Source organism: Oncorhynchus mykiss, chromosome 5, assembly GCF_013265735.2.
Source record: "Oncorhynchus mykiss isolate Arlee chromosome 5, USDA_OmykA_1.1, whole genome shotgun sequence".
NCBI lineage: Eukaryota > Metazoa > Chordata > Actinopteri > Salmoniformes > Salmonidae > Oncorhynchus > Oncorhynchus mykiss.
In genome coordinates this window covers 33,417,101-33,444,505 of record NC_048569.1, presented here as the reverse complement: position 1 = coordinate 33,444,505, position 27,405 = coordinate 33,417,101, and the positions used below count along the sequence as shown (strand labels likewise).

The window sequence follows — 27,405 nt, the reverse complement described above, 5'->3', positions numbered from 1 at the left end:
AACTTGGATTTTTTTGTCAGGAACATATACAGGATGCTACCCTCGACAACATAACCTTCACTCCAAATCAAAACTCAAAACCTACAACCTGATTTTGGACGGAATTAAGGAATCACCTGGAGGTTTACAACTACCAATGATTATTATTCTATACAGCAAATTCTCTGGAAAACAACAGAAACCTGAAAACACCATCCAACCTGGAACTGAGTGAGTAATGTTTAGTCTGAAATTGTATTTTATTTAAAAAAGCCAAGAAGAAAAATACACTACATTACTTTATAGGGACTGAATGGTAAATTAAGGGTGCCAAGCTTGATACAGCTTCAATTAACACTGACGTGTCAAGTGAGAGGTGTCAAAGTCCTTTAGCCCAACAATGGCAGGAGAGTCAAACAGTCTACTCCAACCAAATGGAGAGGCCTTAGAAGCTGCCTCCTGCTGTTCAGAGGTAATTAAAATACAGTACCCTGTGTATGTAAAGAATGATAAAGCAAGAAAAGACGACAAAATGAAGTTCCTTATGGAAAATCAAGAGACACATTTTGCTGACTATTACAAAAATGGGAACATCAGCAACCTTATCTTCCACACAAACCATCCCCTGGCATGGCACAGTGCTATATTAGCACACTACCCCTTTGTTAAGAGAGGGGGTGTTAACAAGGGATGGAAACTCAGGATACTTGACAAGAGGACTCTTAGTCAGCTAATATAAATCTCTATAAGTCTGGAACAGTAATGGTACAGGGCAACCCCAAACAGTTTCAGCTGGACTTTCAACTAATCAAATAATTAGCCAAGTAGGAGAAGCTCTCCCTTGAGAAAGATACCCCCACATCGAGCGGGTCAGACCAGACCTCTTCATTATACAGTGGGGCAAAAAAGTATTTAGTCAGCCACCAATCCCACTTAAAAAGATGAGAGAGGCCTGTAATTTTCATCATAGGTACACTTCAACTATGACAGACAAAATGAGAGAAAAAAAATCCAGAAAATCACATTGTAGGATTTTTAATGAATTTATTTGCAAATTATGGTGGAAAATAAGTATTTGGTCACCTACAAACAAGCGAGATTTCTGGCTCTCACAGACCTGTAACTTCTTCTTTAAGAGGCTCCTCTGTCCTCCACTCGTTACCTGTATTAATGGCACCTATTTGAACTTGTTATCAGTATAAAACCTGTCCACAACCTCAAACAGTCACACTCCAAACTCCATTATGGCCAAGACCAAAGAGCTGTCAAAGGACACCAGATCTGGAGACTGGAAACTGAGCTGCACTTCCTAACCTCCTGTCCAATGTATGACCATATTAGAGACACATATTTCCGTCAGATTACACAGAATTCGAAAACAAACCCAATTTTGATAAACTCCCATATCTACTGGGTGAAATTCCACAGTGTGCCATCACAGCAGCACGATTTGTGACCTGTTGCCACAAGAAAAGGGCAACCAGTGAAGAACAAACACCATTGTAAATTCAACCCATATTTATGCTTATTTACTTTCCTTGTGTACCCTTAACCATTTGTACATCGTTACAGCACTTACATTTGTAATGCCTTAATTGTTTTGAAACTTCTGCATGTGTAATGTTTACTGTTCATTTGTATTGTTTATTTCACTTTTGTATATTATCTACCTCACTTGCTTTGGCAATGTTAACACGTTTCGAGGAACATGTATTGGTTGATGGGAATAACCAAAGTGATGAATTATTCCGGGCGTGAATTACTTCATGAATGTGTATTGTGCGACTTAAAGAAGAATTCATGGTACAAGTAAATCAAAGGGTTTGTTTATGTAAAACTGTTGTTTAGGATGTTATATGTCCATGGGAAATTACACATTTATGGTAGAAATGTGTTTTGGGGTGTGGGGTACTAGCTTCTAAAGTCGAAATATCCTTATTCATGTTACCATTTTAAAACTGAGGGTAGGTAAATATACAGAGTGAGAAAGGGGAGAGCAGAAAGCTTAAATTCTGTCAGAACATGTTATTGTTAAATCTCATATGGAGAGGTGATAAGCCACAGTCTGGTGTCAGTCACTGGTAAGGTGGGACAGCAGTGAGTTAGGGAGAGGTGAGGACTGTGGCTTGAGGTAAGGTCAGAGAAGTGAAGAGGAACAGTTCTATGACATACACACGTAGGAGGCAGAGCCATGAATACCCCAATGAGAGGAGCCACTTAAGTTCCTGCCTAGCAACAGAGATGTATTGGCTGTCTAGACTGTGGAATCAACTCCTTGCACCAGTAGAGGGTATTCATATATGTACTTGTGTAAACATGTCTTTGTCTATGCAGCTGTGTGACCCAGTGGGTGAATAAACTTGGTTTGAGCTTTTACTAGTCGTTCGTGAGTTTCACAGGGGCTATCAGGATGGAACATTCCTAGCTGAAAGGAGTTCCTGGAAAGAATACTTAGGTGGTCAGTTGGCTTTTGTCTGGGGGAGAGCAGGCTGGGCGGGTAACAGGTTGGCTAGAGTAGAGTTATACCTGAGTTTTGTTAGAGGCAAAGAAGTTGCCGGAAGAGTTTAAATTGAGAATACCTTTGATTTATTAAAGTCTTTGTAAACGTCCTGTTTGTTATTTTCCGTACAAACTTTATTGGCCAATTAGTCCTGCACCTGGTAACATTGTAAAAGAAAAGCGTCTACGAGAGGTGAGCACCAAACCATCCTGTCTGTCTCCTCGCGGTCCGATCCGATTCGGCTTCTTCTTCACACACATATCAAGTGAATGTAAGCATACAGAGAGTAACCATAGTGAGTGGATGATTAAATAAATCAATCCCAGAGAGCCCTCTTATCTTTAACCAGCAGATTGAAGATGATATCCAATTAGTGTAATGGCCGATGGGAGGAGACTCGGGCAGAGAAGCCCCAGCTTGTGACCTGCTATGCTCTCGGGTTCTTACGATATGACCACCGGTTGCTAAGGAACAAGGGAGATGACGTGTTGACCCGTCAAAAAAACATTTTCATCTGGATGATTTATTTTGGGAGTCAGTAAAATCAACAAACGATATAATAGAAGCCAAGTGGGGATTTTTCGCTGAGAGGAAAAGGATTTAGCTCAACTCAAGGGACTGAAAAATAGACTACAGACCAATGCCTGTATATTCGAGTGTGTGTGTGAGCCTGGTCTGTATCTGTGTCAGTACCGTACCTTTGCCCTGGCCTCGCGGCTAGCCTCGGCCTCTGCAGCCATGGCCCTCTGGAGCTGCTGGGGCAGTTTGACGTCCTTGATCTCCACCCGCTCCACCTTGATACCCCAGTCATCTGTAGCGTCGTCCAGGGTAGTCTGAGGAAACACAGGGGATAAGACACGGAACTCTACATCCAACACGCTCCTTTTGAAACCTCAGGTCACAACAGGCCCAGACAGGGCTCAAAAGTGCGACCATTTTGGCCACATATGCACCGAAATATTTTGCTGTGTGACCTGAAATTCAATGCAATTTTAAGAGCACCAGTGCGCCTAGAATAAAAAATGTGCCCACTTAACAATTGTCATAATGATTAGGTTTCGTTGTACCGTTGTTTCCGAGTGCCCTAGAGAAAAAGCAGAGTGCAGATTCGTTAGTGTCACGGCTGAACCATTACTACAAAGAAAACTAATTGTTTCTGGCACAAACAGGTGAAAGGTAATTACCCGCACCATTACTAGTGGGTTTTGACCAACATCTGTCGGGACATACACATTACCACAATCAAACCCTGGATCTATTTTTGTCCCGTGGAATAGATCTAAATGTTTATCCTCATAATTATGGACTATTGAATCACCATCTTATTAGGTTTGCAATCGGAACAAATAATTCCCTCAGACCCCAACCAAGGATTATCCAATGCCGCACTATAAATTCTAGGACAACCCAAAGATTCCTAGGTGCACTTCCAGACTCAATCCACCTACCCAAGGGCGGTGCAGTAAAAAAAAAATCTGTTAACCACCTAACCGTAACCTTGCGTAATACCCTAGATGCAGTCGCACTGCTAAAAACATTGAGGGGTGGAATATACACGGCAGTGACAATAACCAAAGAAAATGATCTCAGGAGGTAATTGTTGAGGTATTCCAGATCGGGAAAAGAAAAGGACTTGAGTTCCTTTACGCTACCACAATCACACCATGAGTTTTTAATCATGAGACATGCCCCTCCATCTTTGCTACCTAGTGGCTTTAGTGAACTCTAGCAACATCTCCTGTTTTATCGCAATTATGGCTTGCTGCAAAGTGTGGTATTAAGTTGCTATAGCAAGACTGAATAAAGAACAGACCACAGTGCATTAGAGTACCTGCATGCTGTGGAGTATGGTGCGTGTGTATGGTCAGATTATGGTCAGAGTGAGTGGTAGGATTCTGTGGTCCAGTACCTGCATGCTGTGGGCTATCTCCTCGCGGTCAGACAGGATCTCAGCCAGGTTCTTGGTGCCCAGGACGTTCCTCAGGGTGGTCTGTGCCAGCAAGCGGGTGGCAGCGTCAGCGTTGGTGATGTTGGCCACAGCCAGGGTGGCATTCTGAACACGGTAGTACACCACTCCATCAACACTGACCGTCACTGAGTCCTTAGTCAGAACCTGGGGAGAAGGGGAAAATCAGTTACTACTGACATCACTGATCATAACTGGTATTTCATGATAAGAGTAATTAAGGTAATGGGGGGCGGGGCTCACCTCTTGTGGGGGGATGTCGAAGGTGATGGTGCGCATGTCCACATTGATGAAATTATCTGTGCACGGCAGGATGAAGAACAGGCCTGTGGGGTGATGTGCACACACACATGTTTAACAGCGAAGCCTAAAGCTACAAATCAAGGCTCAGTTCCATTAGTCTCACAACTATTGTACAATCAGTACAGTACAAATACAGAGTTCTGGGCATGATGGTGTGTAAGATACTGTAGCTTATACTGTGGCCTCGCTACTAAAATCCTGAAGTATCCCTTTAACAGAGGCATTTGCCCCGTGCAACTTTCACTCATGTAAACAGCTCCTTCTTTTTCTTTAATAATTTTTCCCAGCTGGGACTTCAGCCAAATGCTAGCTGATGGCCCTGGTTGTACTGTACTGCAAGTCTGCAACACAGGAGTATGCTCTGAATTCGCTACGCAAAGCATCATGGGATTATGATGGAAAATTCCATGGATTCCCACCCTAAAAATGTAACTGGTTCACTCAACACACCAACTTGGTTTAAGGCTAATGCAGAGTAACACCAATGCATAAAGCATCAGGGAAACTTGCAAATGCAATGACTACTGACTAGCCCATAGCCTGACTTATAACAGTTGATTCTGTTAAAAGATCTTATCTGACAGTTGGACAAGACTTACTATGGAGGGAGGGGGAAAGACCATAGAGATAATGAGCAGAGTTTAGTTGCCGAAACCAAATATTAAACTCAACTTTGGTGTTTATGCCTCCGGGCAGCAGAGGAACTTGAGGGTCCCTTCGTGACAGATGGACACGGTTTATTATTACCCCTGGCTGTTATCATGCGGCTGTTCCGGAATCCTGCTAGATCATGTTTCACCCATGGAGAGCAATGCTTGAGAGTTTGATGTCCATAGCCTGGCTATGGTAGATAAGACTACTGGGGCCACTTTATACCTACACTGAAGGTTGGAGATTTTTTATGGCAATAGCGTATCTTGCACATTGTTAAAGTGTAAATACAGCTAATTAATAAATTATCTTAAGAATGCCACCATCTACTGAGGGGTAAATGTCAACCAAACCCTCAGCACCACTCTTCCACTCCAACTACAAAGAGATAGCATGCCTCTGATCTAGCCACTCTGCTCAGCTAGGGGGGAATTCCAACAAGAATGAAGCGCGTAAATGGAACATAATTCCCTTTTTAGACTTTTCTGTCTATGCGTATTCTGACCTTGAACTTAAGCATGAGAATAGCATGCTATTAACCTGCTATTCGTTTGGGGTGGCGAGCAAAGAAATGAAGGTGTGGCAAAGGTGTGTCTACAGATTCACCATATTCTAACCTTGACTTAATTCCCTCGTAATTCCACCACCTTTATGCACAATGAATAAGGTTGAGTAACCTGTCGGTTCCAAGTGGAACAACATCTACTTTATTTTTTTTCTACAAGAAATAACACCAGTGTTCATGCGCTGAGATGTACTAATTGATAAGAGCTATTGATTAGAGCTAGGTAAATGAGCAAGCCATATGGATAAGGGGATTGTAAATATAAATGACTATTGTTTTAGATCCATTTTACCTTATGATCACTGGAGACAAATGTCAAACCAGTTATATGGCTGTGAACTGAAGCATATCAACATATCACCTTTTCAACAGTGAAGTTTACGAAATGCTGGCACTATAACATGCAGGTATGACATTTGGAGTCTGAAGTTATAGGCTTCTTTAGAAATGTGCAAATGACAGAATAGTGCCAAATCTACCGAGTTGATTTTTGATTTGTAGAATGTTTTAATTATATGCCCAGACTTTTCTTTACACTGTATTTTTTGCAATTTGTATCTTTTTAAATATTATTCACTATCGGTAGCCATCATCAGTTATACCCACATAGATTTTTAACTAGTGTTAGTTTCCTTACATTTGCAACTGTCATTTTAGTGTTAGTTTCCTTACATTTGTAACTGTCACTTTAGTGTTAGTTTCCTTACATTTGTAACTGTCACTTTAGTGTTAGTTTCCTTACATTTGTAACTGTCACTTTAGTGTTAGTTTCCTTACATTTGTAACTGTCACTTTAGTGTTAGTTTCCTTACATTTGCAACTGTCACTTTAGTGTTAGTTTCCTTACATTTGTAACTGTCACTTTAGTGTTAGTTTCCTTACATTTGTAACTGTCACTTTAGTGTTAGTTTCCTTACATTTGCAACTGTCACTTTAGTGTTAGTTTCCTTACATTTGTAACTGTCACTTTAGTGTTAGTTTCCTTACATTTATAACTGTCACTTTAGTGTTAGTTTCCTTACATTTATAACTGTCACTTTAGTGTTAGTTTCCTTACATTTGCAACTGTCACTTTAGTGTTAGTTTCCTTACATTTGTAACTGTCACTTTAGTGTTAGTTTCCTTACATTTATAACTGTCACTTTAGTGTTAGTTTCCTTACATTTGTAACTGTCACTTTAGTGTTAGTTTCCTTACATTTGCAACTGTCACTTTAGTGTTAGTTTCCTTACATTTGTAACTGTCACTTTAGTGTTAGTTTCCTTACATTTGTAACTGTCACTTTAGTGTTAGTTTCCTTACATTTGTAACTGTCACTTTAGTGTTAGTTTCCTTACATTTATAACTGTCACTTTAGTGTTAGTTTCCTTACATTTATAACTGTCACTTTAGTGTTAGTTTCCTTACATTTTGCATCATTCCATTACATTATTAGTTTACCTTTCTTTCCTCTGTCACATTTGTGTGGTTGTTCCTGAGGATCACTAGCAACAGCTGTAGTAGCTGACGTTTATAGTTTTGAGTCAACCAAAAGCCAGTGACATGTTGTTAGTAAAGACTGAAAAAAGTAAGGGGCCTAAACAGCTACCATGGGAAACTCCTGATTCTATTTGTATTATGTTTGAGAGGCTTCCATTAAAGAACACCCTCTGTGTTCTGTTAGACAAATAACTCTATCCACATTATAGCAGGGGGGTGTAAAAAATAACACATACGTTTTTGACTATGATTGATATATGATTGATAATGTCAAAAGTTGCACTCAAGTCTAACAAGACAGCCCCCACAATAATTTTATCATCATTTACTTTCAGCTAGTCATTTGTGTTAGTGCTGTGCTTGTTGAGTGTCCTTCCCTATAAGCATGCTGGAAGTCTGTTGTCAATTTGTTTACTGTGAAATAGCATTGTATCTGGTCAAACAATTTTTTCCAGAAGTTTACTAAGGGTTGGTAACAGGCTGATTGGTCAGCTCATCCACACACACTTTACAGAATTCAAAAGTATAATTCTTGTCTTTCATAATTTGGTCAGTTATACTTGAATGTTTAGTGTCAGCATTTGTTGCTGGCATGTCATACCTAAGTGTTCTTATCTTGCCAATGAAAACGTAATTAAAGTAGTGGGTTTTGTGATTAATGAGCCATCTGATTCAATTAATGATGGAGCCGAATTAGCCTTTTATCCCAAAATGTAATTTAAGGTGCTCCAAAGCACTATCATTCTTTATATAATTTAAATAATTTATTTTGCACCTGCATATGGTAAGTCTGAATACCAACTACTGAGAAGTGCGTAGGAAAGGTGTGCATAGGGAAAGCGTACATTTCCTAAGTCTGAATCGGGCCATTTGAGAAATGAGGAGAGCCTCATTTAGGGAAAAAGTGAATATCATTAGAGTAAAGGAAAACACACAAACAGGAGATGCACAAAATAACCTTCCGAATAGGCGGTTGGTAGTAGGCAAAAGAAAGATCAGAGAGAGCTGAGGAGGGATGTTGGTATTTATTCTGCACTACCAGTCCAGTACTGTGACTCAGGTCCACTGCTTCTCATCAAGACATCAGTTTGTACAGGGCAGCAGTGGAGCTCTAAGATCACTTAGTTTAAGTCTCTTAAGCTCATTAGTTAATTGATTGCAATTGCTGCCAAATTCTGTGACTTATTGTTAAATAGAGACCTCTCAAAGTATTCTATAAACATCGATCTGAAGGCCAACTATTGATATATTTAGTTTGTCATGACAAATATACCCCAGACATATTTTACAGTGTTACCAAGGCAAAAAAATCCTACCACACAAACTACGCTTCGGAAAACAAAGACCAGCACTATTTTAATTAATGTGCTTGCTGAAAGTATTCCAGCGTGAACCCTGGAACTCGGTTTACGTTCTGCAACTCTGTTTAAACATAAGCTACTGCAGGACAGGAGTGGTTAAACTAGGACACAGTGCAGAACAGATCCGTTGCAGTCAACTCCTACACAGTGGTTCAATGGAAGAACAATTATAGTGTGGTAGCCCACCACAATGTAAAACAAATAGGTCAAAGCAGATTTACCCCTAACCACATTAACACTAAGATACTCCTAACATACTTTCACAGTTAAGGTGGTTTCAAGACAGGCCCACATCCTGTTTACTGCGATTTTCATCTATATCATACTCGTAGAGACTAAAATGTAATTTTATGGGACCTTGAAAGAATCCAAGAATCATAGCTAATAGGCACAGAGTTTCTCCAAGGACGGTGGGTGTGAAGGTGATGATGGGGAGTATGTTACCAGGCCCTTTAGCTCTTCCTCGTAGGATCCGCCCCAGCCGAAAGATGATGGCCCTCTCATACTCCTTCACAATCTGGGAGAGAAAGTAACACAGGCTGGGTAGTCATAGTTCTCCCCTTTTTATATATATATATATACACACACACACACACACACACACACACACACACACACACACACACACACACACACACACACACAATCGTTCAAAAGTTTGGGGTCACATAGAAATGTCCTTGTTTTTGAAAGAAAAGCTCATTTTTTGTCCATTAAAATAACATCAAATTGATCAGAAATACAGTGTAGACATTGTTAATGTTGTAAATGACTATTGTAGCTGGAAACGGCAGATTCTTTATGGACTATCTACATAGGCGCGTTGAGTAGAGGTCGACCGTTTATGATTTTTTAACGCCGATACCGATATTGATTATTGGAAGACCAAAAAAAGCTGATTTCGATTAATCGGCCGATTTTTATATATATATATAAATACAGTATATACTTGTGTAAGAATGACAATTACAGAAATACTGAATGAACAATGAACATGTTTATTTTAACTTAACATAATACATAAAGAAAATCAATTTAGTCTCAAATAAATAATGAATCATGTTCAATTTGGTTTAAATAATGCAAAAACACAGTGTTGGAGAAGAAAGTAAAAGTGCAATATGTGCAACAAGGCATAATATTCAACAAGGCAACTCCTATGACTAATTGGGAATGGGACGCAAGCGTAGGATTGATCACCCTGTCGCTGGCCGCCTTTGGGGAGGGTGTATAGTGTGAAAGGCCGAAACACCCTAGGAACCAAAGGTACACTACTGATGATGCGCTCCCCAAATTTCACCAGGCTCACTGTTCATTAACTCTTGGAAGTGCTTGCACAAAGGATAGTAACATCTCATCCTGTGTTCTTGGAATCATGTAAAAAGGCTAACGCTTAAGTTCCTTGTTTAGGACATGGGAACATGTGAAAGTTGGTAGTTCTTTTAAACATGACTCTTCAATATTCCCAGTTAAGACGGTTTAGGTTGTAGTTATTATAGGAATTATAGGACTATTTCTCTTTATACCATTTGTATTTCATATAGATATGACTATTGGATGTTTTTATAGGCACATTCGTATTGCCAGTCTAATTTCGGGAATTGACAGGCTTGAAGTCATAAACAGTGCTGTACCTCAAGCATTGCTAAGAGCTGCTGGCAAATGCAGTAAAGTGCAGTTTGAATGAATGCTTACGAGCCTGCTGCGGCCTACCACCGCTCAGTCAGACTGCTCTATCAAATATCAAATCATATACAGTGCCTTGCGAAAGTATTCGGAACCCTTGAACTTTGCGACCTTTTGCCACATTTCAGGCTTCAAACATAAAGATATAAAACTATTTTTTTGTGACGAATCAACAACAAGTGGGACACAATCATGAAGTAGAACGACATTTATTGGATATTTCAAACATTTTTAACAAATCAAAAACTGAAAAATTGGGCGTGCAAAATTATTCCGCCCCTTTACTTTCAGTGCAGCAAACTCTCTCCAGAAGTTCAGTGAGGATCTCTGAATGATCCAATGTTGACCTAAATGACTAATGATGATAAATACAATCCACCTGTGTGTAATCAAGTCTCCGTATAAATGCACCTGCATTGTGATAGTCTCAGAGGTCCGTTAAAAGCGCAGAGAGCATCATGAAGAACAAGGAACACACCAGGCAGGTCCGAGATACTGTTGTGAAGAAGTTTAAAGCCGGATTTGGATACAAAAAGATTTCCCAAGCTGTAAACATCCCAAGGAGCACGGTGCAAGCGATAATATTGAAATGGAAGGAGCATCAGACCACTGCAAATCTACCAAGACCTGGCCGTCCCTCTAAACTTTCAGCTCATACAAGGAGAAGACTGATCAGAGATGCAGCCAAGAGGCCCATGATCACTCTGGATGAACTGCAGAGATCTACAGCTGAGGTGGGAGACTCTGTCCATAGGACAATAATCAGTCGTATATTGCACAAATCTGGCCTTTATGGAAGAAAGCCATTTATGGAAGAGTGGCAAGAAGAAAGCCATTTCTTAAAGATATCCATAAAAAGTGTCGTTTAAAGTTTGCCACAAGCCACCTGGGAGACACACCAAACATGTGGAAGAAGGTGCTCTGGTCAGATGAAACCAAAATGGAACTTTTTGGCAACAATGCAAAACGTTATGTTTGGCGTAAAAGCAACACAGCTGAACACACCATCCCCACTGTCAAACATGGTGGTGGCAGCATCATGGTTTGGGCCTGCTTTTCTTCAGCAGGGACAGGAAAGATGGTTAAAATTGATGGGAAGATGGATGGAGCCAAATACAGGACCATTCTGGAAGAAAACCTGATGGAGTCTGCAAAAGACCTGAGACTGGGACGGAGATTTGTCTTCCAACAAGACAATGATCCAAAACATAAAGCAAAATCTACAATGGAATGGTTCAAAAATAAACATATCCAGGTGTTATAATGGCCAAGTCAAAGTCCAGACCTGAATCCAATCGAGAATCTGTGGAAAGAACTGAAAACTGCTGTTCACAAATGCTCTCCATCCAACCTCACTGAGCTTGAGCTGTTTTGCAAGGAGGAATGGGAAAAAATGTCAGTCTCTCGATGTGCAAAACTGATAGAGACATACCCCAAGCGACTTACAGCTGTAATCGCAGCAAAAGGTGGCGCTACAAAGTATTAACTTAAGGGGGCTGAATAATTTTGCACGCCCAATTTTTCAGTTTTTGATTTGTTAAAAAAGTTTGAAATATCCAATAAATGTCGTTCCACTTCATGATTGTGTCCCACTTGTTGTTGATTCTTCACAAAAAAATACAGTTTTATATCTTTATGTTTGAAGCCTGAAATGTGGCAAAAGGTCGCAAAGTTCAAGGGGGCCGAATATTTTCGCAATGCACTGTACTTCATTATAATGAACACACAGAAATACGAACCTTTGGTCATTAATATGGTCAAATCCGGAAACTATCATTTCGAAAACAAAACGTTTACTCTTTCAGTGGAATACGGAACCGTTCCGTATTTTATCGAACGGATGGCAACCCTAAATCTAAATATTGCGGTTACACTGCAAAACCTTCAATGTTATGTCATAATCATGTAAAATTCTGGCAAATTAATTACGGTCTTTGTTAGGAAGAAATTGTCTTCACACAGTTCGTAACGAGCCAGGTGGCCCAAACTGCTGCATATACCCTGACTCTGCTTGCACTGAACACAAGAGAAGTGACACAATTTCCCTAGTTAATACTGCCTGCAAATATACATTTATTTTAACTACATGTGCAGGTTTAAAAAATATATACTTGTGTATTGGTTTTAAGCTGTGATTCGATGATAAATTAACAGGCACCGCATTGATTATATGCAACGCAAAACAAGCTAGTTAACCTAGTAATATCATCAACCATGTGTAGTTAACTAGTGATTATGTGAAGATTGATTGTTTTTTATAAGATAAGTTTAATGCTAGCTAGCAACTTACCTTGGCTTCTTGCAGCCACAAGGTCCTTTTGATGCTGCACTTACGTAACAGGTGGTCAGCCTGCCACGCAGTCTCCTCGTGGATTGCAATGTAATCTGCCATAATTGGCATCAAAAAGGCTGATTAACGATTGATATGAAAACTTGAAATTGGACCTAATTAATCGGTCAACCTCTAGTACAGAGGCCCATTATCAGCAACCATCACTCCTGGGTTCCAATGGAACGTTGTGTTAGCTAATGCAAGTTTATAATTTTAAAAGTCTAATTGATCATTAGAAAACCCTTTTGCAATTATGTTAGCACAGCTGAAAACTGTTGTCCTAATTAAAGAAGCAATAAAACTAGCCTTCTTTAGACTAGTTGAGTATCTGGAGCATCAGCATTTGTGGGTTCGAGTACAGGCTCAAAATGGCCAGAACAAATAACTTTCTTCTGAAACTCGTTAGTCTATTCTTGTTCTAAGGAAGGCTATTCCATGCGAGAAATTGCCAAGAAACTGAAGATCTCATACAACGCTGTGTACTACTCCCTTCACAGAACAGCACAAACTGTCTCTAACCAGAATAGAAAGAGGAGTGGGAGGCCCCGGTGCATGACTGACCAAGAGGACAAGTACATTAGCGTGTATAGTTTGAGAAACAGCCATCTCAACTGGCAGCTTCATTAAATAGTACCCGCAAAACACCAGTCTCAACGTTAACAGTGAAGAGGCGACTCCGGGATGCTGGCCTTGTAGTGTATATATGTTTTTTAACCCCTTTTTCCTCCCCAATTCTGTGGTTTCCAATTGGTAGTTACAGTTTTGTCTCATCGCTGCAACTCCCGTACAGCTCGGGAGAGGCGAAGTTTGAGAGCCGTGCGTCCCCCGAAACACAACCCAACCAAGCCGCACTACTTCTTGACACAATGCCCACTAAACCCGGAAGCCAGCCACACCAATGTGTCAGAGGAAACACCGTACACCTGGCGACCGTGTCAGCGTGCACTGCTCCCGGCCCGGCACGGAGCCTGGACTCTAATCCAGAATCTCTAGCGGTGCAGCCGCTGGGATTCTCTGCCTCTAACCCTATTACAGGGGCTGAGTCACTGGCTTACTGGGGCTCTCTCATGCCGTCCCTGGAAGGGGTGCGTCACCTGAGTGGGCTGATTCACTGATGTGGTCATCCTGTCTGGGTTGGCGCCCCCCCCTTGGGTTGTGCCATGGCGGAGATCTTTGTGGGCTATACTCAGCCTTGTCTCAGGATGGTAAGTTGGTGGTTGAAGATATCCCTCTAGTGGTGTGGGGGCTGTGCTTTGGCAAAGTGGGTGGGGTTATATCCTTCCTGTTTGGCCCTGTCCGGGGGTGTCCTCGGATGGGGCCACAGTGTCTCCTGACCCCTCCTGTCTCAGCCTCCAGTATTTATGCTGCAGTAGTTTATGTGTCAGGGGGCTAGGGTCAGTTTGTTATATCTGGAGTACTTCTCCTGTCCTATTCGGTGTCCTGTGTGAATCTAAGTGTGCGTTCTCTAATTCTCTCCTCTCTTTCTTTCTCTCTCTCGGAGGACCTGAGCCCTAGGACCATGCCCCAGGACTACCTGACATGATGACTCCTTGCTGTCCCCAGTCCACCTGGCCGTGCTGCTGCTCCAGTTTCAACTGTTCTGCCTTATTATTATTCGACCATGCTGGTCATTTATGAACATTTGAACATCTTGGCCATGTTCTGTTATAATCTCCACCCGGCACAGCCAGAAGAGGACTGGCCAACCCACATAGCCTGGTTCCTCTCTAGGTTTCTTCCTAGGTTTTGGCCTTTCTAGGGAGTTTTTCATAGCCACCGTGCTTCTACACCTGCATTGCTTGCTGTTTGGGGTTTTAGGCTGGGTTTCTGTACAGCACTTTGAGATATCAGCTGATGTACGAAGGGCTATATAAATAAATTTGATTTGATTTGATTTGCAGCTAGCACTGCGATGCAGTGCCTTATACCAATGCGCCACTTGGGAGGCCCCCTCTCCCCTTTTTGACTAACTTTTCACTACACTGGTAATTGAGATATCATATGTAAAGTCTATGAACATACGGAGAGGGAACTGTCAGATGCGTCACAATACCCCCTGAACTAGCCGCATTTGGAGCCAAATTTGAAATGGAATACATTGAATACATGCAGCAGGGACGGAAAAAATAAATATATGAATTTAAATGCATTTTCGGAAGGTCTGTGTCACCATTCATGAACTACATTAAATATATACACTGAACAAAAATATAAATGCAACAAGTTGGCTTCAGGTTTCATGATCTGAAAATGTTGTGCACAAGTTTGTTTAGATTCTTGTTAGTGAGAATGTCTCCTTTGCCAAAATAATCCATCCACCTGACAGGTGTGGTATATCAAGAAACTGATTAAACAGCATGAACATTAAACAGGTGCAGTTGTCACACAACACAATGCCACAGATGTGTCAAGTTTTGAGGTAGCATGCAAGTGACATGGTGACTGCAGGAATGTCCACCAGAGATGTTGCCAGATAATTGAGTGTTTATTTCTCTACCATAAGCCGCCTCCAATGTTGTTTTAGAGAATTTAGCAGTATGTCCAACCGGTCTCACACCCGCAGACCACGTGTATGGCCTTGTGTGGGCGAGTGGTTTGCTGATGTCAACGTTGTGAACCGAGTTGCCCATGGTGGGGTTGTGGTATGGGCAGGCATAAGCTACGAACAATGAACACAATTTGAATGAACAGAGATACCGTGATGAGATCCTGAGGCCCATTGTTAGGCCCATATTTTTAAAAGGAATCTGTGCATGCATCTTTAGTAACCCTGTGCATGCATCTTTAGTAACCCTGTGCTTGGCGTGACTGTTATGGGAAGAGCAAAACATTCGATATGCCCTGAAATATTTTGATATGCAACCTGTAACAAAAATGTAAGAGGACCAGTTCTTCTATAGTGAAGCAAATCTCACATCTGTGCTGTTTCCGAGCAATGTTGTTAGGCTACATTGTATCGTTCAAAATCATTTCACTTCACCAAGACGTCCAAGTTCTTCAAGTTTACCACTACAGTGCCTTCAGAAAGTATTCATATCCCTTGATGTCACGTCCTGAACTTAGTTCCTTTGTTATGTGTCTATTTTAGTTTGGTCAGGGCATGAGTTGGGATGGGCATTCTATGTTTTGTGTTCTATGTTTTCTATTTCTATGTGTTTGGCCTGGTATGGTTCACAATCAGAGGCAGCTGGCAATCGTTGTCTCTGATTGAGAGCCATACTTAGGCAGCCTGTTTTCCCACTATGATTTGTGGGTAGTTATTTTCTGTTTAGTGTTTTTTGTTGCACCTTACAGAACTGTTCCTTTGTCGGTTTGTTGTTTTTGTTCAGTATTCATCTTTATTAAAATTATTATGAATTACGTACCACGCTGCACTTTGGTCCTCTTCTCCTTCTCCCGACGACAATCGTTACACTTGACTTATTCCACATTTTGTTGTGTTACAGCCTGAATTCAAAATGGATTATATAGTTGTTTTTTTCTCACCCATCTACACACAATACCGCATAATGTCAAAGTGAAAAAATGTTTGAAAGATTTTTACTTATGTATTGAAGATGAAATACCAAAATCTAGTTTACACCCCTGAGACAATACTTTGTAGAAGCAACTTTGGCGGCGATAACAGCTTTGAATCGTCTTGGGTATCTGTATCAGCTTTGCACAACATGGGTATTTTCTCCCATTCTTCCTGGCAGACTTTCTCAAAAACTCTTAAGTTAGATGGGGGAGCAGTGATGAACATCAATCATAAAGTCTTTCCACAAATGTTCAATGGAATTCAAGTCTGGGCTTTGGCTGGGCCACTAAATGACTTTAACAGTCTTGTTCTGAAGCCATTCTAGCATTGCTTTGGCTGTCCTGTTGGAACGTAAATCTTCGATCCCAGTCTAAGGTTGTTTGCATTCTGAAGCAGGTTCCCATCAAGGATTTACCTGTATTTGGCTCCATTCATTGTTCCCTGTATCCTTGCTAATCTTTCAGTCCCTGCTGCTGAAAAGCATCCCCATAACATGATGGTGCCGCCACAGTGCTTCACGGTGTGGATGGTGTTAGACGGGTGATGAGCTGTGCCTGGTTCTCTTCAGACATAGCGCCTTGCATTCAGGCCAAATAGTACATTTTTTGTCTCATCAGACCATAAAATCTTTTGCCTTATGCTCTCAGAATTTTTCACATGCCTTTTTGCAGTCCAGGCGTGCAGTCCTGTGACTTCTTCTCAGGAGTCGCTTCTGTCAGGCCAATTCCCAATGATGGACACCACAGTGCTCTTGGAAACTTTCAACACTCTAGAAATAGTTTTATACACTCCCTCAGATATGTGCCTCATCAGAATTCCCTCTCAGAGATACGGACAGTCCCCTGAACATCATGGAATAGTTTCTGCTCTGACATGCTCTTTCAACTGTGGGGGTCGAAAAGTATTCAGACCCCTTGACATTTTCCATATTTTGTTACGTTACAGCCTTATTCTAAAATGTATTAAATATAATTTTTTTCACATCAACCTACACACAATACCCAATAACAGGTTTTTTCTTTTTTTTTTTGTATTAAAAATATGTATTACAAATAAAAAAACACAGGAATATGTTATTTACATAAGTATTCAGATCCTTTGCTATGAGACTCAAAATTCAGCTCAGGTGCATCCTGTTTCCTTTGATCATCCTGGAGATGATTCTACAACTTGATTGGAGTCCACCTGTGGTAAATTCAATTGATTGGATATGATTTGGAAAGGCACACATCTGTCTATATTTGCCTACTCAACTTTCAGAACCGGTGCCTAGGTAAAATCACTGGGGAAGCCAAGCCAAGTCAGTAAAAAGAACATATTACAACCTAGGTTGTGATAATTGCGTTGTTTGCTCTATAACCCAATCATTAATACACCACCGTGACATACAATAAGGCAGAGACAACAGTCACACAGTGGCGGAATAAATTAAATTACACATTAGTTTGTATCATCACAGACCCAGAGAACAACATCTGTCCAAAGTCCACAAAGCAAATATTGCATGTAACAAACAGTTACATGACCTACAGCATGGTCCAGCAAGTTCATGTTTTCTATAAACAACTACTGATTGAACCACGGAATTACCACAGGCACAATTTAAACATCATCAAATCAACTAGGCTATAATACAGTGAAAACTAACTTAAAGACAATTTAGTCCAATCAATGTTGCTAAATTTCACGTGGCTAGCCATGGTACTGATTTCTGTCTGTGTGTATGTGGTAAGAGTAAAAACATTTGACTCACCCTAATTGTGAACGCTAATTCCATTCTCTTTTTCAAGTTGGCAAAACGGTCTATGTCTCTGTCATACAGTACACTTTTAGTTTTTGTTGCCATAGGCTACTAAACTAAAACGCTTGCTAGCCTAATTTCCTGGCATGGGCAACAATGAACCAGCTAAGTTTGCAAGATAGTCAACGTGAGCGTACTAGGCTACATCTAGGACCGAGGTAAAGTTAGTTTTATATTCATACATTCGGACATTCAACAGACATTCGGCAAAAGCCATTTCCAAATGTAAAAATCAATAACTAATTCACCGTTTGTCACAGAATCATCAAACTAGATATGAGTTATTCTATAAATTTCAAGCATACTTTTGAAACCTTTGTTTTGAATACAAATTCCAGTTTTGATTTGATAGAAAACGCGGTATAAATCAATAACGTGTTCACTGATTATGACATAATCATCAAAATAGGTAGGATTTTTTCTATTACAATTTTTAGTGCAACAGTTACATGACACAACAGTCATTTTTTTATTTATACTTCTCTAATTTAACAGCAAAGAGGCCCCTTCCAATCATTTTCTATTTTGGCTTTGTTGAAGTCCTTCTTTGTCATCTCCATTCAAGCTGAATGGTACTATCTCCTGAGGGGGCGGCAGGGTAGCCTAGTGGTTAGAGCTTTGGACTAGTAACCGAAAGGTTGGAAGATCAAATCCCCGAGCTGACAAGGTACAAATCTGTCGTTCTGAACAGTGCAATGACAACCCACTGTTCCTAGGCCGTCATTGAAAATAAGAATTTGTTCTTGACTGACTTGCCTAAAGGAAAAAAAAAAAATGGATTCAGCTGTTCAACACTTACAGCCAAATGTTTAATACCCCGGGTATTCCCAGAACATATTCTGGAAAGTCTATAGACTCAGGGGTCACTTTATTAGTGAACAGTGAACTTTGCTTCTGGAACAGTGTGAATTCAAAACAGTCGATGAAACTGGGAAAGGAGATAGACTGTTAGAGTTTATTACAGTCAGTACAAGTGTTTTAACTTTTCTGAGTTAAGACCATCAACGACTGTGCTGTCATTTTGCACATTCTAAAGTCCAACAAACAGTAACAGAATACCTGAATACTTCTCCGCATGCTTTAGTGTCTAGCAAGCCAAGACCACGGGACTTAGTGTATGTAGGAGCAATTTAATTTTCGTGAATAAGGTGGTGAACCTAATAAAGTGGCAACTGAGTGTAAATATCACAAACAACTCCTTTTGAGCAGTGTCTGTCTGTTATACGTTTGATCAATGGGTCTAATGGTAAATCTGATCCCCAAGCTCCTCACAGGCTCACTTAGATACATAGAGTTGGAGGTAAAGAAAAAAATATGAAACTAGGACATTAAAACACTGGCAGAATTCTTTCATCCACATACATTCACATAAAATATATATTTTAAAGTATAAATACCCTTCAAAGACCACTGTCTTTCTGGACTTTTTTAAAGGTTTGCAAATAGTTATTTCTACAAGTAATGTGAATTGAAAGAGATTTGGTAATACCTATGTAGGTGACGTAGTTTATACACTGGTATAATAGGTATTATGTGTGGTAGTTGCACAGCTGCCTGCTGAATTATGTAGAGTTGATATTTGGCCAGTTGATATTTGTTTCATTAAAAAAATTGGTTTTGTCCTAGATTTGAATGCTTAGTGCAAGTAGATTGCGGAGCGGTTCACATACAGTTCAGAGGCAAATCATCATGTATTAGCCGAAAAACAAAACATGTACCGTCCACTTCTTATATTTGTGTTTTGTTTTGTTATCCACCCCTGGTATCTTTCAATACCTATGCTAGTATATATATATTTACACAGTATACATGTACACTACCGTTAAAAATGTTGGGGTAACTTAGAAAGAGTGACCCCGTGTCACGCCCTGACCATAGGGAGCCTTGTTATTTCTCTATTTGGTTAGGTCAGGGTGTGATTTGGGTGGGCATTCTATGTTTTCTGTTTCTTTGTTTTTGGCCGAGTGTGGTTCCCAATCAGAGGCAGCTGTCTATCGTTGTCTCTGATTGGGAATCATACTTAGGCAGCCCTTTTTCCCACATTTAGGTAGTGGGATCTTGTCTTTGTTTGTTGCATGTGTTGCACTCTGAAGCTTTACGTTTGTTGTATTGTTTATTGTTTTTTTGGTGGAACATTAATAAAGAAAATTCACGCCTACCACGCTGCACCTTGGTCCGGTCTTCTACCACTAACGACGGACGTAACACCCGGTGCACAACTGAGCAAGAGGACAAGTACATTAGAGTGTTTAGTTTGAGAAACAGACGCCTCACAAGTCCTCAACTGGCAGTTTCATTAAATAGTACCCGCAAAACACCAGTCTCAACATCAACAGTGAAGAGGCGACTCCGGGATGCTGGCCTTCTAGGCAGGGTAGCAAAGAAAAAGCCATATCTCTGTCCAGTGTCCGTGTTCTTTTGCCCATCTTAATATTTTATTTTTATTGGCCAGTCTGAGATTTGGCTTTTTCTTTGCACCTCTGCCTAGAAGGCCAGCATCCCGTAGTTTCTCAGAACAAGAATAGACTGACGAGTTTCAGAAGAAAGTTATTTATTCTGGCCATTTTGAACCTGTAATCGAACCCACAAATGCTGATGTTCCAGATACTCAACTAGTCTAAAGAAGGCCAGTTTTATTGCTTCTTTAATCAGAATATCCGTTTTCAGCTGTGCTAACATAATTGCAAAAGGGTTTTCTAATGATCAATTAGCCTTTTAAAATGATAAACTTGGATTAGCTAACACAACGTGCCATTGGAACACAGGAGTGATGGTTGCTGATAATGGGCTTCTGTATGCCTATGTAGATATTCCATAAAAAATCTGCCATTTTCAGCTACAATAGTGAGTTACAACATTAACAATGTCTACACTGTATTTCTGATCAATGTGATGTTATTTCATGGACAAAAAATTGCTTTTCTTTCAAAAACAAGGACATTTCTAAGTGACCCCAAACTTTTGAACGGTAGTGTGTGTCACTCTTAGTTTTCCTTATCTCCACTGTGGAATGTTCATGTTGATCCTCTTGGTTGTCTTGGTCCTCTTGATCCATCCACCTGTCTTCTTTGTTAGTCAAGCCTGACCCCTTAATCCCATAGTTTTTTCCTGTAATCTAATTGAATTTGACTGAAGATACAGAATTTTATGCCCGGGCCCTTCTAATAGGGTATAACAGACTCGTTAGAAGTTTGACCACACGCCCTCTAGTCAAACTACATGCCCTCTATCAAATCAAAACTGGAATTTTTACTCAAAACAAAGGTTGTAAATGTATGCTAGACATTTATAGAATAAATCATACCTAGCTTGTTGATTCTGTCATAATCAGTGAAAATTTTATTGATTTATACAGCTTTAAATGGCATTTTATAGAGGTTATGTGTTTCTATCGAATCAGAAGTGGAATGTTTACTCAAATCAAAGGTTGTAAAAATATACTAGACATTTATAGAATAAATCATACCTAGTTTGATGATTCTGTGACAAACGGTGAATTGGTTATTGATTTATATCGCTTTAAATGGCATCTATAAATTGCATGTATTTTTATCAAATCAAAACTGGAATTAGTTATTACTCAAAGCAAAAGCTTGTAAAAGTATGCTAGACACTTATAGAATATATCATACTTACTTTGATGTTTGTGACAAACTGTGAAGTATTTATTGATTTATAAAGATTTAAATAGCATTTTAAAGATTTTATGTATTTCCATCTAATCAAAACTGGAATTTTTATTCAAAACAAAGGTTGTAAAAGTATTCTAGACATAAATAGAATAAACCATATCTATTTTTATGTTTGTGAATTAGTTATTGATTTTTACCATTTTAAATGGCTGATGAATGCCTGTTGAATGCCTGATGAATGTCTGTTGAATGTCCGAATGAGTGACTGTAAAACCAACTTTACATCTAGGCTATATATTGAACTTATTGAATCATCTCAGGCCAGTGGAACAATATATGACTTTATGGTTAGATCAGAATCGCCATCATAATCATTGGCCTGTAAAGATACTGTTAGTCAAAACAACAAGTCCAAATCACCATCTCAAATCAATGGCAAAAGGCCATATTTAGCAAGCTAGCTACTGCAGGACAACACAAGCAGACTAGAAACAGACACTTTTTTCTAAGAATTACATTTTGCTTTAGATGTGATTTGATTGGTGTGAAGGCCTCCCTTGGGGGTCATTTTACAGTGCCTGGACAACCCACTGTTGAGCTCAAGTCAACGCTGATTGGCTAATAATTTTATACTTTTTTAATCAAGGGAGGCAAATGCTTGCTGGCATCAATCAATCAATCAAATTCTACGGTGGCAACATGTCATACTCTTTTTTCCAGATAGCATCAGATACATGGGCTACATAGGGGCACTGTTTCCCTCGCTCAGATTATTTATCTGGTGAGATTCAGCCACTTGTGAATTGAAGGGAAATTATGAAAACACAAAGACAAAAGAGAAATGATCTTGGTCAAATATTTTGGCATCCATGAATACACAACACTGTTGCCCTCTGAAGAGGAAACAACGGAATGTAGGCAAGTCTAACCACATCACTCCCAAATGGCACAGATCTGAGATGTTCTTTCACTATAGAAGCACTGGTCCTCTGAAATTCTCATTCCAAGATTCACATAAAGATATTTAGGGTTATTTGATGGTCTGCTCTGCCATTCCTCCCCTTCACACCAGGGCTGCCAAGAATGGACCCATCAAAAAACTATAAAGCAGCTTCCCACTATCATGAGATGTCAATATTTAATGTATTACATGAATGGTGACGCAGCCCTTCCAAAAATACAGTCCATTTAAATCATATTTTCTTTCCACCATGCTCCATGTAATCAGTGTAATCCATTTCAAATTTGGCTCCCACTGCAGCTAACTTCCAGGCCATTATGACACATCTAGCAGTTATTTTTCTATATGTTCCTAGTTTAAAGTGTGTAAACATCTAACAATACAACCTTGACGGATGGTGCTGCATCATGAGTAGGAGAGAAAGGCCATTTAGAAGCATGCTGGTTCGCGATCAATTCACAGAATAAATAGACTCACACAAATGACACCCCTAACCAGTTCTCAGTTCACAGACCATCCAGCTTGTGTAGATGTACAGGTAATGACTGTACCTTAATACACATCCATATGGAGAGAGGCAGAGTCGCGAGCATCAGAAGGATGGATAATCCGACAATGATCCACCCACATAAGCCAATACCAATATCTGGGCTCTCCAAGGCTGAAAGACAATACAAAAACATACCAACAGTGTGAAATATAACTGCAAACAGAAAATGTACATTCTCACATCCCAGCCAACCCAAGAGCAGCCCCTTCCACATCATGCATTTCTGGTAGCATCATTCTTCAAAATGTTTCATCCGTATTCTTCTGTGATCTGCCAAGTCTAGTTTATGTAGCTGAAATTGTGCATCAGCTACTGTACCTAGGCTACAAACAATTAGGCTGAAAATTGTTTTAGAACTGCTGGTAATACCCAGATATGCATGTGTCTCAAGTTAAGCATCCAATCCGAAAGCATCCAATCCAGATGACTGGGATATCACACTAACCTTTCCCTAAATTCACACCCTGAACCACCTACCACAACAATGAATCAATCAGATTATTGTTAGATTAGGATGAAAATAAACAGTCTAGAAGAGATTAAGTTTATCCACTGAGCAACTGTTCAAATTAAATTTGGTTAATGCAAACAGCGCTAAAGCTTTACTTGTTGAATTAAACCTACCTAATTAGCTATCGAACAAGTAGCTAATTCCCCTGACATACTCAAAAGGAACCTACCTACCTGTATCAGAATCACATGCAAACTACAGAGATACTGTATACCATAATATTCAGATGATTTACAATGGTAACATTACAAGCCTTGGCATTCACATGAGGGGGGATACACCACTACTGTAGCAGGGTTGGGTCAATTCTGAATTGAGTGGAGTGATTTCACGCCAATGGGAGCGGAAAATACTTTGGGTATCTCAGATTGATCTGACAATTCTCACATAGGCGCTTCAATGGGAGGAAGGATGTTTAACATGCTTTTTACATTTGTATCCCCATTTTTGGGGGAGAAAATCATGATGAAAGTTGCAATTTTTGAACCTTTTTAGACCTATGTCTCCTGTAAGACCCTATGATCTGTGAACCGTACATGATACAGACAACAACTTGGTGTCATTATAATCCTTATAGCATTCTCTCAAATATGGAGCATGTCTAGATTCTGAAATACACATTTTCACATTCATTTGTTCAATATTAAAAATAAAATCTCAACTTGGTTTAACATTATTTGTAACAATATACATGTCAAAATTCCAGAGTGTGCTCTCTGGTTCTTTTAATGATATGACCCATTTTATACATAGAAATTGACATTATAGATCATTAACCAATCACAGCTCTCTTTTAGGATTGCATATTCCTTAAGTCACAAGCAAAGGGAGTTCCCTGTGAATCCATTTTCCCATTCTCTGTTGATGTTCATAAAATTGATCATACCTCCAGAATTAGCAGAGACCCCACTTTGGAAATGTGATGTACATGTAGAGTATATTGTTCCAAATAATGTCTTAAAATAAACTAAATCAAAAGGATAGTTTGGAAATATTAATATTAATATGTTTAATGTTGAATACATTAATGTGACATACTCCAGAATCTGTATCATGTACAGATCACAGATCATGGGGTCTTGGGGCGCAGGTAGCCATGAGGTTAGAGTGTTGGGCCAGTAACCAAAAGTTTGCTGGATCGAATCCTCGAGCTGACAAGGTTAAAATCTGTCGTTCTGCCCCTAAGCAAGGCAGTTAACCCACTGTTTCTGGGCGCCGAAGACGTGGATGTCGATTATGGCAGCCCCACGCACCTCTCTGATTCAGAGGGGTTGGGTTAAATGCAGAAGACACATTTCAGTTGAATGCATTCAGTTGTACAACTGACTAACGTAAACTCACCCCATTCCATACAAATGTGCGCAACCGCAACATTCAAACGAGGCTACAAAGAAAACTAATGGGACTGTAGCGACTGTGTTGACTTCAAAATCGGGGGTGTGAACTAGGTTTCTATTCAAGCGTTGATCGACATGGTAATGGCTCTAAAGTATTGGAGAAAAGTTGAAAAAACAGACCCTCCATTACATCGGGACGTGTCATGTCGTAACGTACAGCACGCATAAAGCAACTATTTCTGTCTTACAATCTCTCTTCACCAGGTGTAGCACTTCTCTCATCCTTTAAAAACAAGAAATGAACAGTGACGGGGGTAAGGGGGGGATACCTAGTCATTTTTTGCGTCATCATTGCATGCGATCATCATTCTCAAAGCCGCTGTTCACTTATAAGATCACTTTAGCACCGCCTGAAAAACCCGATTAAAATTCGACACAAACCTTCAAATAGGTATGTAATGACACATTATATAAACTCTTTATAGTGTTTTATTTACATTTTAAAGGCGATAAGGTGATAAGTAGGACAGATCGAGTGAAAAAAAGCAATTTTCCCACACAACATCTCTCCTTCTCACTATCACACATTAGTTTCGCTTCGCATTTTTAAAAAGACCCGACGGGGCTCATTACCTTGTTGAATCATGCAGAACGGGCAGCGTTTAGGTCATGTAATTGATTCTTTTGGAAAAGGGAGAAATTGTGCTTTACAATGGTATTGACATTACAGCTGATCTGAAAGTATTACGTTTTTGGGGCTCAAAAATAAGGTCAATTGTACAGACCGAGGGGATGTACAAAAGTGAGTGAGTTTACGTTACATGCATCCTGTAAAGAATCATGATGTAAAAACCATTTCAAACATCCTTCCTCCCAATTAAGTTTCTATGTGAGAATTCCCATAACAATCTGAGATACCAAAAATATTTTCAGCTCCCGCTGGCATAGAATCGCCCAGATGCAAATTGCTCTTTAATTCCAATTCAATTATTGAATTGAATTAAATTCAGAAATGCCTAATTAACCCTAAACCTGTACAAGCAAGGGATAAGAATGTTGCCAGCCAATATGACAATGAAACATTTAGAACGAACGACTGGGTCGCGTCGATAGAAAGAGAACAAAAAGACTGAACGATTGGGTCGCGTCTCTGGCAACCGAATCAATAGAACGAACGACCAGACGGCTTGGGTAGCAACCATAGATTTGCTTTGTTTCTTGTGGAAGGATGAAATAATATGAATAAATTATCAAAATAATATTTTTTTATGAAAATATGTCTATCATTATTTTAATATTTTGTTAACCGGTTGTATAAATTAAGCGACCACTTCCTAGAGACATAGGGTTTGGACTATTGTTTTTCTGATGCAAACATAAACATTGAATGAAATAATAATTTTATGGGTGAACACCATATATACTCATTTGAGTATAGCAGATTTACGTTTACTATGTTAAGTCTAGTCTACGAGACCATGCTGGGCTATGATACTAACTATAACACTGAATTCTGAATTTGATCTGGCAAATCGACGTTGGGCAAATAGCCTAACTAGGCAACTGCCCAACACTGCAGGCAAACTGTATTGAATGCAAAATTGTAATGTGACAAAAACGTAAGTTAACCATTATGTCTGATACATAATGCGTGCGTGCGTCGCACACCACAACGGTGTTTTGTAGGGTGGGTCTCTGTTCCACTGCTTTCTTTGGTCATGTGTTGATTTGACCAACTAAAGATGACCAAATGTAGATATCAGCAGACTTAAGTAAATAAACTGGATTAGGCCTACCTGCTTGACGTTCCCGTCTTTTACTCTCTCTAATTGAAATGGTTTCTTTGCCGTCTTCCTCCATTGTAAAATACAGTTCAGTCACTGACCTCAGTACTGTCGCTTCAGTCGAGTATGTGTGTTGATGCAAATGAGCGTGTTTGTGTCACAAGATAAGACGTCCTCTGGGGGATGTACTGACATATCTCACTTCATTTTCATGCACTTTGTCACCCCCTACTGGGTCAAGCACACACACAAAAAAACTATGATGACGTGGCTTTATAACAACAAATGATGTAGCCCGATAATTTGGCTTGCTGAAAAGGAAAATGACCCAGCTGCATTATTTGGCAACTCTTGGAGGACAGTTGCTAAAAAAACATGATTTAAGCGCTGAGGCCCCTCATTTGGGTTTTACACACATAAATATTAGGAGGGTTTTAATATATCAAGTTTCAAGTTTTAATGTCACTTGAGCAAGTACAATGAATTG

The 27,405-nt window shown here is 39.8% G+C and overlaps 1 protein-coding gene across 1 annotated transcript in view; it reads right to left on the bottom strand.

The window, feature by feature from the left end:
- LOC110523644 (erythrocyte band 7 integral membrane protein) overlaps positions 1–27,088 on the bottom strand; it is a 29,089-nt gene extending 2,001 nt beyond the window's left edge. Inside the window, exons 1-6 of the mRNA XM_021602527.2 lie at positions 26,931–27,088; positions 23,288–23,397; positions 9,249–9,321; positions 4,689–4,771; positions 4,389–4,592; positions 3,178–3,312 (exon numbers count right to left, since the gene is read on the bottom strand). Coding sequence (XP_021458202.1) covers positions 3,178–3,312; positions 4,389–4,592; positions 4,689–4,771; positions 9,249–9,321; positions 23,288–23,397; positions 26,931–26,994 — 669 coding nt within the window. The 5' untranslated portion in view covers positions 26,995–27,088. The remainder of the gene's footprint in view (positions 1–3,177; positions 3,313–4,388; positions 4,593–4,688; positions 4,772–9,248; positions 9,322–23,287; positions 23,398–26,930) is intronic.
- Positions 27,089–27,405: the final 317 nt, after the last annotated feature.